We start from the raw sequence: 16,084 nt of genomic DNA on the forward strand, positions 1-16,084 counted from the left end.
AATAATAAAATAAAATAAAATTAGCTTCATTGAGGTGTAATCCCCATAAAATAATAAACCAATTTTAAATCTGCTGAGTACTGATAAATGCATGCAGTCACGTAACCACCACAGGCATCAAGATAAAGAGTGTTCCCACCAGCTCCCAAAGGTCCCCTCCTGTCCCTTGGATACACTATTTGGAGAGCGGTCAGTAAAAGGTGGTCGTTCAAGCTCTGGGAGTGAAGGAGGCCCCATGGAGGGGATATGCAGACTGAGAGCAATGAGGGGGACACAAACCTACAGGAAGGGGCTAGCAAAAGAAGGAGAGGCCACAGGGCGTTCACAGAGGCAACCAGGAAGCCAGGAAGGAAGACAGAGGCCCCATAAAAGTGGACTGGCCAACAGTGACAAGTGCTTACAGACAATAATAACTAAGATATACTATCTTTTTGTTTCTCTAAGTACAATGCATTGGTCAATTAGGCCAGAAGAGCCCTTGGAGTCAGCTGCAATAAAGTGACGAATGCAGAAGATCCTGGGCAATGGGTGAGGGAACTGAAGGAGAAGAGAAAGAAGACAGGAGTACCGAGAGGATGCTGTAGAAAAGACGAGGATTCAACTGCAGCTAGAGGAAAGTGCCACGGGATTGTGGAAAGAGAATCCTGAACCTGGAGTTAGGACCTGAACTCTAACCCCTTGCCTACCACTTACTGGCTGTGTGATCTTAGACAATCCTCTATTTACCCGCCCCTGTTTTCTTGTCTGTAAAATAAAGTGGCTGAGTCAGATGGTCTACACTGTTCCTTCTATTTTGATTCTGTGGCACCCTATGCACATCTCGCGACATGGAGATCATGAGGATAATGGTAATGCTGGCAAGAGCAATTTCAAAGGACTGGTGAGGACAGTGTGAATTGAAATGTGAGTAAATAGTTGCTCAGGGAAACTTGACTAAGAAGCACACTAGAAAAAGGAGGCACAAGAATACGTGTTTCCAAAATCTACTGTAGAACTTCAAAGTCATGAGACAACATTCTGAGGTCCAGATGGGGCAGCCCCTGAGTAGACAGTGCCCATGAACTCCAGAAGAATCAACATTTATTCAATGTATAGTAAATGTCAATAACTGCAAGGTGCTTCATGTGTGGAAACAGCTAAAGGGCCAGTGTTCTTCCTGTCCCCAGTTAACCTTACCATCCCTGGAATCATTTATTGTAGGTTATGTGTAAATTTCTATCACACTCAACCTTTGAGGAGCAAAGAAAAATGAATAGGTTCTCCAAAATATTTTATTCAAAACAAAATCTTCACTGCAAATTTAGATTAATAATCTGAGGATTCTGGCACAAAGAAAACATTTTTCACAAATTCAGAAAGCATTAGGCAGAAGAAATGGGATTCAAACTCAGATCTGTCTTCGATTTCAAATCTCTCTATTACATAACAGCTACCAACAATTATCCTTCTTTTAGTGTTGCATGCCTTGTCTTTCATCCATTTTTTGGATTGCAGGGTTTTATATAGTACTTATCCTTCCCAGATTTATATTTAAGTTTAAATCTCTTTTAATTAGGTATCCTAGTCTCAATCATATAATATTCTTTTTAGTCTTTGAAAGATGTACACAAACGTTTACCAATATTCTATGTAATTCTAAGTCATGGTCCAGAAAAATCTAACCTTGTTCTTGACCATACCTATGTATCCAGGTTTTATTATCTCCTGTGATTTTCTTTTCACTTCTGGAGTCTCAAGCCTCAGCAAGAAGAGATGAAAATACCACCTATGTTGCTAAGTCCTTCAATTGCTACCTAGGGCATCTAAGTCAATAGACATATACGTCACATTTCTTTTTGTGATAAAATTTATTCCTATATGATACAGCTGTCTTTTGACAAAGACTTATATAATAACATTTCATTTTACCTAATCTGGAAAAAATGAACAAACTCCTCAAAATGAGAACTTATAGAAATTTAACTTGGCTAACAAAGAATGTGAACAAATGAGTATTTATTTTGTATTTTTTCTTGCTGACATATTATTTTTAGGCTTCTTTTTGTAAAACTTTGTGTATATTTAGATAATTTTCTGTATTAGTCTAAATAATATGGTCTATTGTACATATTTAATTGTAGAGAGTATCACACAAAATTTTATAACAAATAGTATGATGAATTTAAAAATGGCGATAGTAACGATGATTAAAATGTTGAACAAATTAGTGAACTTTTGAGGCACAAAGAAATATCTGAAACTAAATCCTAATATCTCGTCAATTAAGCATACCACTCTAAGCTCTTATTAATCAGGTTTCATAGGGAGGTACTCGACTGCATAGTCATTTTTGACCCTTAGTCATTAGGTGCTTTAAAAATGCAATTGTAAAACTTAAACAAGTATTTTAAAAAATATTTGAAGTATTATCCTATGTAAGTGCAGGATAAAGATAGGCTTTCTAAATATCACTAAGATTTTAGGTGTCATTCGAGCCTTAATGATAAATTCTCCTCATCGAGTAACTCTAACCAACTTAATGTGTAAATACTATTTATATATCCTCATTCGTTTTTGAAATATTTCCTCTTAGATGTTATTATAATATACAGCAATTCATAAATATCAGAAAATACAAACCATGAACAGATAAGAAGACACAGGCATATGCCCTTTCATAAACAATCTACTAAGAAACAAGAGAGTCCAGCTATGCTTCATTTAAAATGCACAAGCAACACCAAAATCACACACAGAGACACACAGACTAATGCAGTCATTTAAAATCAACTTTACACACTTTGTAAATTAAACATGAGTATCAATCTCTTGTAGGCATATGTTAAGCATTACAAAATAAAAACAAAGGAGAAGAGTAATTTTCTGCCTTAATGTTTTAAGAATTCTCATTCAAAAACTTAAAAATATGAGACATTTTGGGGACAACTGAGGAAATTTAAATATGAACCTCTTACAGATGATATTATGGGATTACTTAATTTCCTTTTTTAATTTAGTGAATTGCTTTAGCTAATGATGTCATAATTGAACAAAAAAATACCCTTATTCTTAGGAGATGTCATGATACCTGCAACTTTCTTTCATGTGGCTGAAGTTGATTTTTAAAAGGGGTGCAGAGAGAGAGAAAACGCTACAAAATATTCTTATCTGGAGGACCTGGGGATACCCATACACAGGCACACATACGTGTTCGCTGTGTTGGTCCTTTAACTTTTCTATAGGTTTAAAAAATTCCAAAGTAAAAACTTGGAAAACCCTCATTTCATATGCTTTTAACTACTAATATTTGTTTCAAAAGAAACAATTTGATCCAACCCATGAGCTATGAGCCATAATCAAAGCTATGTTCTTCCAGCTGTCCTCAGCAGTTTGAAAGGATTTCATGTATTTAAATGAGAGAAAAGTGCAGATTTACTTGGGGAGGGGAGAAGGGGGAAAGTGGCTTCAAAGTTTGGGAGTTTGCCTGCCACACAGATGCCACATTTTGTGAGGCCAGGCTCTGTCTCAGTCTTCTCAGCCCGCCCCTGCCAGCTGACTGATGGCTATCTGCAGGGAGCCACAGGGGGGCCTCCGCCAGGGTGTGAGTGCAGAGACAAGATAAGGAAAATGCAGTAACCCCAAACTGAAGGGAGAAGGATCTCCCTGGGGTTTTCATTTGGATGGATCTCCAGATAGGGGCAGGTAGGGAAGTGGAAAGAGCTTTTAGAAACCAGGTGATAAAGCATAAAGAAATATTAAAATGAGCCATCCTCTGCTCAGCTACTAAGAAATGATGACTTATGAAATGATTTCATTGTAAATGAACTTGTTTTTTTGTACTCGTCATGGCAAAGAAAGCAGAAAACTACTCTGAAACTAAGGAGAAAAAAAAACCTCACACATTGATTTTGAAACCCAGAGAGTAGGCCTCAAACTCAGGGATAGTGTCTTTAAACAGAATAATGGGCATGTGGTGCTTAATAAATGTAGGGGTTTTTAAAAAATCCTGTTGTGAGGAAGTAATTTCCTCTCTACCCAGAAGACAAAGAAAAACAGTGAGTGTTGACAACATGGTATTAAAAAGCCACCCCTACCCAATTTGTTATCCCCAAATATATATATTCTTTTTAATTTACTCTAAGCCAGCATGGTGGCTCATAGCATCTTACTTTTGTGTCATTATCTCTCTGCCATACACACAAGTCATAGCTGGGGATTTCAACTCACGGTGAAGCTATGCTGAGATTCCAGATCTCAGTAGTGTTGGCATGAGCGCTGGTCTCTTCAGTCATAGAGAAGACAATATCCTAGGGAGACTGGAATTAGTCCTATTTTGCACCATTCAAGCCAAAACGCTGCTTTATCAAGAAGCAAGTAATTGCTAGCTAATGGCTATGGGGGAAAAAAAAACCACTGCATTTCAATCTAAGCATCTTTTGGCCCATGACAATAAATAAAGCTGTGGAGAGCGTAAACATAAAGCAGGGACCGTTTCTTGAGGAGGTTAAATAGCAAACATTAAAAAAGGCGAGTTACCTCATCCGACTGGGAGGGACTGATTCTGGGCATTGGTGATACTTGGGGCGTTTTCAACTGTGTGCTGTTGCTGTCTGGCACGAGCTCTCGGTGGATGGTTTGGATGTGGTTCTGGAGTTCACTTTCAGACTCAAACTTAACGTTGCAGCTAGAGCAGCGCGTCTTCAGTCCCCCCACCTTGCCTTTCCCCTCAATGGCACTCAGATTCTCATTCTGGCCCAAGCCTGGTCTATTCGTGCCGGGAGGGACGTTAATGCCTGGGCTGGCGCTCTTACTGAGATTCACACAGCCGGCACACAGACCATATGGCAGGCCATTGATATCAAGTTTCACCAGATCTTGCTTGGAACGGAATTCTTTGAGGCAAGATGCGCACTTGTACAGTTTTTGGACGTGCTGGCCCCGCCCTGTGGTCTGAACTGCAGACCCATTCCCTGTCTTTTGCATGTGGAATGTCCCATGGATTTTGAGTTCCAAGGTGGAGGTCACTGTCTGCATGCACACCACGCAGCGAAAGCCTGTCAGGGAATTCCTCAAGTCAGGGTGCATTTGGCAATGCTCTAAAAACTCCTCTTCACTCTGGAGAGGCATCTTGCAAATCCGGCAGTTTCCAGTATCAAGACTCTTACTATGCGTGACTTTGTGTTCAGTAAGAGTTAAAAGGGAGGGAAACCGCTCTCCGCAAATAGGGCACATGTAGTGTTTGACAGGGCCTAGGTGGGTCTGCATATGTTCACGGAGGCCATTTTCGGAGAAGAAGGTTCGAGAGCACACGTTGCACTTGTAATTCCCTTTAATGAGCTCAGCTTTCTTTTTCACGATGGCACTTTCTCCAGGTCTGATGTTGTGGTCTCGGAGCTGGTGATTCTGCAGCAAAGTTTCCATAGTGTAGGCTGCCCCACAAATGTCACAGCCGTACATAGGCTCAGAGGTGTCAACGTCTTCTTCGCTCCCATCGTGACTGTTGTGGGACTCCTGGCTGTTGGTCAGCAAAGTCTGCAGCTCCACTTCCTCTTTCTGCACTTGCTCGGAAGCTCCATTTGTTCCACAGTTGGGTGTCTTGGTTTCGAATACACAATGTTTTTCTCGCAAGTGTTTTTCTAACAAAATGATCGCATGGAAGGCTTTGCTACAGAACTTGCAGTTGTACTTCTTACTGTGAGTGGTGATGTGGCATTGCAGCTCCACCTCGGTGCCAAAGGACTCACCGCAGAAAATGCACTTATGCACTTTCCCTTGGTTTTCCAGGTGGTTGTGTTTCACATGGAGCTGCAAGTCAGTTTCGTTGCGGAAGTCCCAGTTGCAAGATGTGCACCTATAGACTTTCTTTTCGTTACTGTGCTTCACAGCCAAGTGGAGCTGAATGGAGACTTTTGAGTCAAAAACTTCCTGGCAGAGGGTGCAGCGAAAGAAGACAAAGGTGTGCATGTCCAGCAGGTGTTTCTGAAGGTCATCCACTGATGTGAATTGCTTGTCACAACTCTCACAGATGTAATACGTTGAGGTGATCATAAAGTGAATGGTAACATGCTTCAGCAAGGATTCTTGGTTGGGGAATTCCTTGTTGCACTGAGGACAGGTCAATTTTGGAAGCACAGTGTCGAGATGAGTTTTTAGGTGAGTCTGAAAGCTGTCTAGGGATGTGTACTTAGCACCACACTGATTACAGATATATTCTCCAGCGGGACGTGCAGGTGCACCTCCTACTGCCTGCATCATCTTAAGAGATGTCTGCTCTATGGCCACAGGAGATAGGGGGCTTAAGGCCCTGGATTTCTTCCCATTGTGGATATAATTCAGGGCCAAGGGAATGTTTTTATGATTCTCTTTGATATGCTTGTTCAGTTTAAGAACGCTGTTGAATATTGGCGAATTTGTACAATAGGAACAAGAATAGACTTCTACTACTGGTTCTTTGGGAGTCCCAAGCACTGGAGACCCAAATCGGGAGCCACTGAGGTCACAATGAACCTGTCTAATATGCTCTTCCAGGGAAGAGTCAGTGAGAAACCCCATATAGCAATGGGGACAAAAGAATGCATTACTATCTTTAGCTGCAGGGTTTGCAAATCCATGAGAACATCGGATGTGTTCCTGAAGAGTGTTGAGGTCGTTGACAACTTCGGAACAGAAGTTACACTGGTAGACAATGGCAGGCATGGCAGAAACAATCAGACCTGGGTCCTGAGCTTCATGCACTTGCTTAAGATGTTCATTTAGGTTATAGAGTGAGGGCAGGACCTCCAAGCAATACTGACAAATATGGGCCTGTTCTGGCTTATCTAAGTGCATAGTTTTCAGGTGAATCTGCAGAACTGCAAGACTTGAAAATAATTGTTTGTTGCAGTAAATACAGCTGTAGGTAACTTTTGCTTGTTTACTCGAGGGACCAGTCATGTCAGGGGTTTGTTGAGCGGCCCTCTTCCTCCCTCGACTCTTTGGGATTGGCGGGGCAGCTTCCACCATGGTTGAGCTGTCCACTGAGAGGTTGGAATCTGGAGTCGTACTGGACACGGAGGTATAGCCCACCGTGACCAGGGAAGGGCTGTTGCTGTGATTGCATGACTCCGGTTGCTGGTGACTGTCCATGTGGCTGTACAGTTCCTCAACTGTGTGGAAACTCTCAGAACAAATGCTGCATGAGTTCTTCTTCTCCCCGCTATGCACCTGCTCCATGTGGTTCATGAGGGAGGTCTCCTCTACGAAGAGCTCGTGGCAGTACACACACTGGAGGGCCGCTCGGTCCTCATTTGGGGAGCATTCGGGGTGGCACTCTGCAATGTGTTTTTGGAGGTCTTCCGGGAAGTCAAAGCCTTCCTCACACTGACTGCACTTCTGAGTGTCCTTCATCTTCCAGTCCTCCATCCTGGAACCGGACTGAGAGCCGTCCTTGTTCCTCTCATGAACCTGCATGTGTCCGTGTAAGGAACTAGAGGACAGAAACCCACGGCGACAAATGGCACATTTATATGGCTTGTTGGACGTGTGAGTCTTTAAGTGGATCTTCAAGTGATCACTTCTGGAAAATGCAGCATCACATTCACTGCAGTGGTACTTCTTGTCCCCGGTGTGGAGTTTTATGTGGCGATCTCGGCTGCGCTTGTGTTTGAACAGCCTACTGCAGTAGGTGCATTTGAAAGGCAGTTTGTCGCTGTGACTCTGCTCATGGTGCTTTAGGTAGCTGAGGCGGCTAAACGACTTGTCACAGAATTGACATGGGTATGGAAGCCCAGGGCCACCTTCTTCCTCTCCAAAATCGCAACCTTCTCCATGGCTAGGGGAAGTCTGATCCTTGCTAGAAGGTGAGGAAGCTGGCCAAGAGCAAGTCGGATCATCTTCAACATCCACTCCATCTGCAACAAGAAACAATGACAAATTTCATCTGACATGTTGAGATTCAAGAGTGAGTTTACCGTAGCATTTCAACCAGTACACAGAGTTGGGCCCTCTTGAATCTTTCAAGAAAAAAAAAAATGAAAAGAGAGAATATTTGAGTGAGACATTTTCAAATCTGAGCCCAGAGCAGTTATTCTGCATTTACTTTTTGTTGAGTTGTAAAATATAAGAGGATATTACATAGTTCTATGTCTAAATTACCCTTTTATTACTTTTTATCATTCTTCCTTAGAAGCAAGGTATATATTACACATTGACAATTTTATTAAAATGCAGATTTTAATATATTTAATGTTTCTTTTGTATTCATTCTAAAATGATTTGCATATTATGTGAGCATCTGAAGAACCAAATGAAAAGAGGAAATATTACAGGAATGATTTAAAATTAATGCAGTCAACCCAGATGTCTAATATTTAATAAAAAATTCCCTCTGCATTTTGCTTGTTTTTATATAAAAAGGCAATTCTGCAGACCAAAATCTGTTACGGGGTTCTTATTGATACAGACCTTATTGCTTTCAGCAAAAAAATATTAAAAAGTAAGCACATGAAAGAAGACAGAAAACACAATAATAATTATGTCTTGTGTAATGAAAGATAACCAGGATTTCTTCAATAACTGAAATTCGAATTCCATAGGCCAGAAAATGGATTATTAAATGTTAGAAGGGTACTGCTAGATATTACATGTAGCTAGGATCAGCTAGGATCAAGAAAAAATGAGAGTTTCACAAGGGCCAGATTTTAATAGTGTATTTTGTTTGGAAAGTTCAAGAGGTGGCCCACCATATCTTCCTTTTGCAAAAGCTTCAGCAGCCTGAACTTCCTTAGCTAAACAGGACCTGCACTTTGAGGTGAGCAGAGACAAAGCAACTTGTGAAAAACTGGAAACAGGAAAAGTGATAAATGATTATGGTAAATGCTGAAAGATTTATGAGTGACAAAAAGAAGACAAACAAGACTGAGAGCCAGATATAAACTTAGCAAGTTATCCATAAAGGAACGTTACCTTATATTAGGTGATTTTAAAAACTATGTTCTTAGCAAATGTGCACTGTTATTTCTGTTGCTTTCTTGATATCCAAGTGGAAAATAAGACCATCTCAAAGCAGGTTGTGAAACCTCTTTTTTGCTTTTCATAACCTTTTATTCAAGATCAGAAGAAATTTTAAAAGCTTTCCACTCTCCAAAGGAGCACGATTTTTCAAAAAAACACACAAGTAAAGACCATGGAGTGGAGCTGGTGGGGATAGTGTTTCAGTTAGAATAAGAGGCTCAGTTAGAGCATTATTAGAATATTCTAATGGTATTCAATTAGAGTATGTTCAAATAAGTTTTTAAATTCTTCAAAGCTGAAGTTCACTAGCAAGCTAAATGATTAATATAAAAGTAGAAACTGGTGAGCATTATGTAAACGAATTCCATGTCTGCTTTCTTTAAGGTAACAAGATTTTACTAGATTGTCAGCCTCTTCCTTATCCACAGGAAACAGATGAGGATCATTCCTTTCCTGCATCTAGAAACTGATGACAACACCATCTCACTATCAATGCCAGATGGCAACCCTCTCACTCTGAGAAAACAACCAAACACCATTCCTGGATCCCTGCCCACTGCAACAAAGCTTCGCCATACAAGTTGAAAACCGCATGATTTTGCATCCTCATTTATATGACTCTATAACCCAACATGTTTCCAGCATAAGAAAGGGTCTGATGGATGTGGATGTGATTTATACTTAAAGTGAATACACCAGGAACATATGCAGATAAACTCAACATGCAAAAAAAAATTTAACTAAAAGCAAAAAAACTCAATAATGATCTAGTTTTCCCCTTAAAAAAGTGTTGTCACCTAAAGCTAATATACCTGAAACAAATCAAGGTTTCAAATATTTACCCTAATTGAAAAAAAAGGCCATCTATTAAATGTACTCAACATTCTAGGTAAAATCTACCACATTTCACATTTATCTTTTAGACTTAAATCCTGCTATTTCATTTAAAAAATATTTTCAAACACATCTTCTCATTTATACATTTGGGAAAAACAGTGAATCAGAATTTGTAATGCATCCAGCCTAGAAGGATATAACTATTAAGCTTGAAAATTGAGCAAGTGAATTTATAATTAAATTGCAGATTGTGTCCAGGTATGATATATTTTTTACAAATACATAAAGAATTATAGAGCAATGGACCATTATAAAAATTATGCAATCCCTAACACCAGGCTTAAATCAGGTTCTTGTCTGTGGTCCATGCCTGACTATATCTATTATATAACTGTTCTCTTAAGCTTGTAAATTTCAATGACATGTCAAGTGAGCTGAAGGTTAGGATCAAGGTTTTAACCAGGATTCAAGAGAGCAGAAGCCTTTTCTTTCTTCTCTCCAGTCCCCATTACTTGTCTTTGTAAAGGAAATTGCACAAAACCCCCTCTAGAAGTCATAAGGCGTGGGGATTGAGCAGAAGTAAATAGTTTGAGCAAGGAATAATACTTTTAGAAAAATAAATAAAGCGTCCCTGAAAGGCTGATTTCTGCTTTAAAATATAAAATGTAAAAACTCTCATTTGCCAGTACTGTAAATGGATTGTATTCTCCAAAGAACACACAGGGACTCACTACTCCCAGCGGGTTGGTCCACACTCTTCAGGTATCAGACTCCTCCAAGACTTTTGTGGTGATGGTCTCCCCGCCAACATACTCTGAGGTCTACCTAAGACTTTGAGAGTTATCCATCCCCATTAACTTAGGCTTTTTGGCAGCCACAGTGCAAACTAAGCTTAAATGGTGAATATAGGTTTAAACGATGTCAATTTCTTTTTACACGTGGAAGAAACTGTAGAAGATTCTTTCAACTCAGGTTTCTGAATCAACTTTAACTTTTTTTCCCTTCGGCACTAAGTGCTACTTACAGGGACTGTCTTTCTGTGTGATGGCAAGTTTTCTGCATTTCAATGTGAAGTACTTAACATGTCCATGTTAAATTTTAATTTTTGAAACCAGTCACTTCACTTGAGCTGACTCTCCGAGAGCTGTAGCTCTTACTGCCGAAAAAGCTTTGCTAGAAACCAGCTCTGTGGCCTAAAAAGTCTATTTAAAGATGCAAATGTGTGTGCCTGGTTAGTGCAGATGTTTTTCTACAGCAACTGTACTTGCTGAGTTTCACCATTTCCATAAAGCACATTAAAACAAGTGTGTGAACACTCCGAGATGAAAGTCTCCAACACTCCTGAGACTTTCAGTGGAAAGTAGAGCCGCCTGACTTTTCTCCAAGCAGACAGGAATGCCCATGATTCAGCAGCCTGAGTAAATAAAAGAGGTCCTTATTTCCTAATTTCGCTGGCTGGCCACACTGCAGCAGCCTCTGTGTTTCTGCCAAAGGGGATGCAGAACTGGAACTACACCCAGCCGCTGAAGGCCTGTCTTTGTTAGCCAGCCAGGCTTTCCGGACCATCTTCTGGCAGCAGAACGGCCATATCCTACAAGGAAGACCTCCATCTCAGGCTAGGCGCTTCTCTAGTCTGCCTAAAAGGACGAAACAACAGATTTTGCTGGGTCTGTCTTGGAGGAGGACAGCTGGAAACTCAGTTAGCAGCAGAGTAACACCTGTTCAGGCATATTTATGGGGGAAAGCGCTCACTAACAGAAAAGTGAAGTCATACCAGAAGGAGTTATTCCACAGAAAAAAGGCACCAGAACACAGAGTACCTTTGTGACGTGAGCCATCAGCCCCTCGTGTGCCAACCTGGGGAGGAGGAAGCAGAGACTGGACGTGATTTGATCCTAGCTCCTGCTGATGGACAGACAAGCACGCAAATGAGGGTCTGAGAGTCTGTTTACAGCCTGCCATCGTGGAAGAGAAATGCTGAGGGTTCTGGCCACTCGCTGGTGTTCAAGACTAATCAAATTAGCCAGAAATTAGAAAATAAGATCAAAGAGAGAGGAAGAGAATATGTGCAGAAGGGCTAGACTAATGTTAATGCTTATTTTGTTTATGATTAAGCGGGTCTTAATTTGTGTAGGACATACACTTCCTGAGGACAGGGACCAAGCCTTTCAGAAGATTGATTCCAACACTAGGGGCAATCTGAAATTATTCAAGAGAAACTAATGTAAGAAAGTAGATGAAAATACTTTCTCTGAAGTTATGGAAACTTCTGATAATGTTCTTCACAGGGCCTGGTCTGCAAGAAACTGGCTTAACAATATCCTTTTGCTACCTGAGCTTGTTCATTGCAACAGCAGAGTACCCTCTTAACTGCCCATCGGGGACTCAGTATCATGTGTGCTAGTGCCACACAGCAAGATTTCCTTAACAGGGACAGGATTTACATCAATGGTTACTTTTCAAGTGAGGAGAAGAAGCACAAATACTGATGGGTCTGATACTTGTGTAGGAACCAAAAGTCAAGAGCCTGGAGTTTTATTTCTAGCTTCATAACTGACTTAGAGAGTGACCTGGCTAAGTCATTTAATCTGCCCCTACCTAGGTATTTCACCTGCAATATGAAGATAATAATTCTTGCTACTTACCCTCTGGGGTGTTACAAAGACTAGTGAATGTTTCTAGGGCACCTTATCATGGCTGGAAGAAAAGTTGCATATGTAAACAAAAAGATTTATATGTGTTGCATGTATTTCTGTTTCCATGTGTAAGCTTCTATGAATATAGCATAAACATATTTTAATATTTTCTTTCCTTTAATGCAATCTCAGGAATATTAATTTTAAGGACTGACCCAATGGCAATCTACAGTGCCTTAAGCTTTCACAGTTGTATACGCAGCTAGCAAGAAAATAAAAGATAAATAGCTGGTGATACCTAAATGTTAATAGACCATAAATCTGTGCTTACTATGTTCCAAACATTAAATTATCAAACATGGGATATAATCTTGGGTCTTTACAGGCAGGTAACCTTGGCACAAGTGTTTTTCTATGGAATTCTGAGGCCAAGAATGCGGTTTATACCTCTCTTCTCCTTAAAACATGCGCAATACAATCATTGCATTATTTAGCAACATGGTAAGTTGATTCAGTAAATTTTTTTTTGAGGCTCAAACAATAGGGTAAGACTTGAGACCAACAAAATTTCAGGTTTCCCCCCACTTGCCTCACATAATTCTTTACTTCTGCCAACAGGCTATAGGAGCAGTTCTGAAATTTCTTACTAAATAGAATTCACAGTACTTTTTCAGTCATTAGCTACCTGAGACACTTTAACATAAGCTGAAACTCCTGGGGGAGATACACAGGTGTGCACAAACACTAAGAGAAGTCGGGCTCTACTTAAAGAGGACAATATTTTGAAATGCATGTTTAATAGACACAGGTAACAAGGGTACTTGACATGTTACTTCAATGCCAACACAGTAACAATTTTACACCATCATATTTAAAATCTTCTAACCAAATTACAAAATACATTTTTAAAGCAATGATTTAAATTGCTAAAAGATAAGGTCATGCTAAAAAAAACTATTATGCATTATTACACAATTGCTTCCCTTCATTCTCCATAGAAATGTCAACAGTTTTAGAAAAGCTGTAACTTTAATAGCTATCATGCTTCTTTAAAAAAAAAAATCAACAGCTCCACATTAAATTCACTCCTTTGTCATATAACTTATTTAACTACTTGAAAACGAATACCCTTTACTGGGTGTTCAAATGAGAAATGTGAACTTTAAAATTATTTATAATTCACAGATGCTTTTAAATTCTGTAATATTTCGAACTGTTCTAGAAGGACCAATTAAATGAATTAACAGTTAGGTTATGAGGAAGAAGGGTGGTCACCCATTAATAACAGCAGCTGTGAAGAGCGGGAGTTGGTGGTGCACATTTTTTAACAGTCTTAAGATGAATTCCAGATATCAGAGCTCAAGCTCAGAGGTTTTTTTTTTTTTTTTTTTTTTTTTTTTTTTTTTTTTTTTGCCTTCAATACTCCCTAGTAAAAAAGAGGCTCGCTTTCCCCCAACAACACTTTAACACTTCAGATGAGCCAACAAAGAGATAAGGAGTTGTTATCACATCTCCATGGCTCTCCTTAGGTAATCCTGGGCTTTTCATCCATTCTTTCACCAGACACATTTCGATTGCGTGTGCAGGGAGAAGTATAAATGTTTTGCTTGCTGTTGCTTAAAGTTCATTTGAACAGACGGAGCTCAATGAATTCCATCTTCCGCAGCCAAATTAAATAGAAAACAGTGCATTCTTAAGCAGTTCACACTTAACTCCACCTCTCAAATCAGAGGAAAAAGCTGACGTGAAACCAGTTAAAGAACAGTCATCCTCTCTCGCACGGAAATCAAGACATTGTGTTTCTGAAGCCAGACAGAAGGAAAAGTGGTTTCCAATTATGTGGGGGGTGAGAATTGCTTTTCTTTTTCTATCTTTTGGCTCACTTAAAAATATATATACTAATGATAAGCACCCACCTCTTGGCGTTCAATAATTGGCAACTGTGTATTACACATCTGTTTACAGTGCTGTGACTGAGGGTGTTCTAAACCGTTTAACATGTTGATCTTTCCTTGAATAATGACAGACATCACCAGAGTGGATTTCCTGAGTCTGTATTCTTTTTATTCTCTACTATTTTGAGTTAGAAGGCATTTATTAGTTACTATGTGCTCTTGTGTTTATATATGACCTCATACCACAAAGAATTTAAAGCAGTTTTTCATTGCTTTAATCCATTGATTTAATCAACTTTTATTAAGCACCTACTATGTGTTCAGGTCTAATATTGGCTTGTGAACTTTAGAAACTACTTTTTTTTTGAAGTTTTGATTTCCTTGTCTATAATATCAGAAAAATTTCGGCCTGCCTCAACATATGAGGTATTATAAGACTCAAACATGACATTATATGAAGGAGTTTTCTGTACTGCTAAAATCTAAAAATGTATTACATTATTACTACTGCTATGAAAGCCAAAGTTACCTATAAGTGATAAGTGGTAAATGATAACTCATAAATGTGAGAACAGCAGAAAGGAATCAAAATTAACGATAATTTAGTTGTTGCAGTTTTCATATTGAGATTCTAAAAATTTTTAATGACTTAAAGGGCATTTCTGTTTATAAATAAAAATAAACAAAAATAAAGAACTACTATTTAACAATATTCTTTAAATAACAATTTGATAGACAATGTTATCATTATAAAATTAATATGGATTAATTTATTAACAATATTATTATTCTTGTTAAATAACAGTCTTAATAAATAAAAATAAACAAAAATATTCCAAAAAAACTCTTCTGAATGCTACTCACAGATATCTTGAAAATTAATGTGTAGCAGTTCATTGGTTAATAGCTACACACACTGGCCAGTTGTGATTAATTCATGAGTGTTGTAAAGTCCACACAACGAAAGGGCCTGCATTCAAAGTCCAGGAGCCACATTCCATAGTGCCAGCACCACTCTATAAGTGACTATTTGGCTTAGTTAGAAATTCCTTGAGGCCAATTCTATTTCACTTCAAAATCCTTTGCACCAGTGTGAAATATACGTACTGAGCTTTGAAGGATGACCTACACTTTTTAAAAATACTCAGTAAATTTCTCAATGCTACCAAGTTAATCATTAGTGATTTTAAATTAACTTCTTCACTGGGGAAGCAGAAGGTAAAGGGGATTCTTCCACTGAGAAAACTAAGTTCGGAAATGGCTTCGTTAGGGAATGACGGATCTTAGAAACTTCATTTCACCACGTTAATGGTTTTGGAAGAACTGCCATAAACCACCAGAATTTTCAAAAAACGAAATCAAATTCTATTTCAAAGCAGCATCTGGTCTAACAGAATGTTTTGTCTTGTTAAACTAGACTTTACTGACTATTTTTCCAACATGTAGGCTTTGGTCCAAGGCCGGAAAACTTTCAGTCACCAGGAATTATAACAGTCCTGAAATGGTATTTATTGGAGCTGAATTTCACCTGTATTATATCCATGGCAGTAGTAACGCCAACATGAATTTTCGGCAGCCTGAAAAGGCCACACTGTATACTTCACTGCAGACAAGGCCACTAGAGAATACAAAAGTGTTGAAAGGCTAAAATTTAATTAATGAACAATTAGCACCCCCTGTGGGTTCATTGTGCAGTAAAGTGATAAATATGGTTTGCTAATGTAGAAAAAGCTGTTACAAAGATTA

At 39.1% G+C, this 16,084-nt stretch overlaps 1 protein-coding gene across 4 annotated transcripts in view; it reads right to left on the reverse strand.

Annotated features, from left to right (window-relative positions):
- The window catches only part of ZNF521 (zinc finger protein 521), a 291,451-nt gene that overhangs the window by 159,468 nt on the left and 115,899 nt on the right, over nt 1–16,084 (reverse strand). For all 4 annotated transcript variants that reach the window (XM_014342309.4, XM_034943929.3, XM_034943928.3 and 1 more), the window contains one exon: nt 4,516–7,868. In XM_014342309.4, coding sequence (XP_014197795.1) covers nt 4,516–7,428 — 2,913 coding nt within the window. In that variant the 5' untranslated portion in view covers nt 7,429–7,868. The remainder of the gene's footprint in view (nt 1–4,515; nt 7,869–16,084) is intronic.

This window comes from Pan paniscus, chromosome 17 (genome assembly GCF_029289425.2).
Source record: "Pan paniscus chromosome 17, NHGRI_mPanPan1-v2.0_pri, whole genome shotgun sequence".
Lineage (NCBI taxonomy): Eukaryota > Metazoa > Chordata > Mammalia > Primates > Hominidae > Pan > Pan paniscus.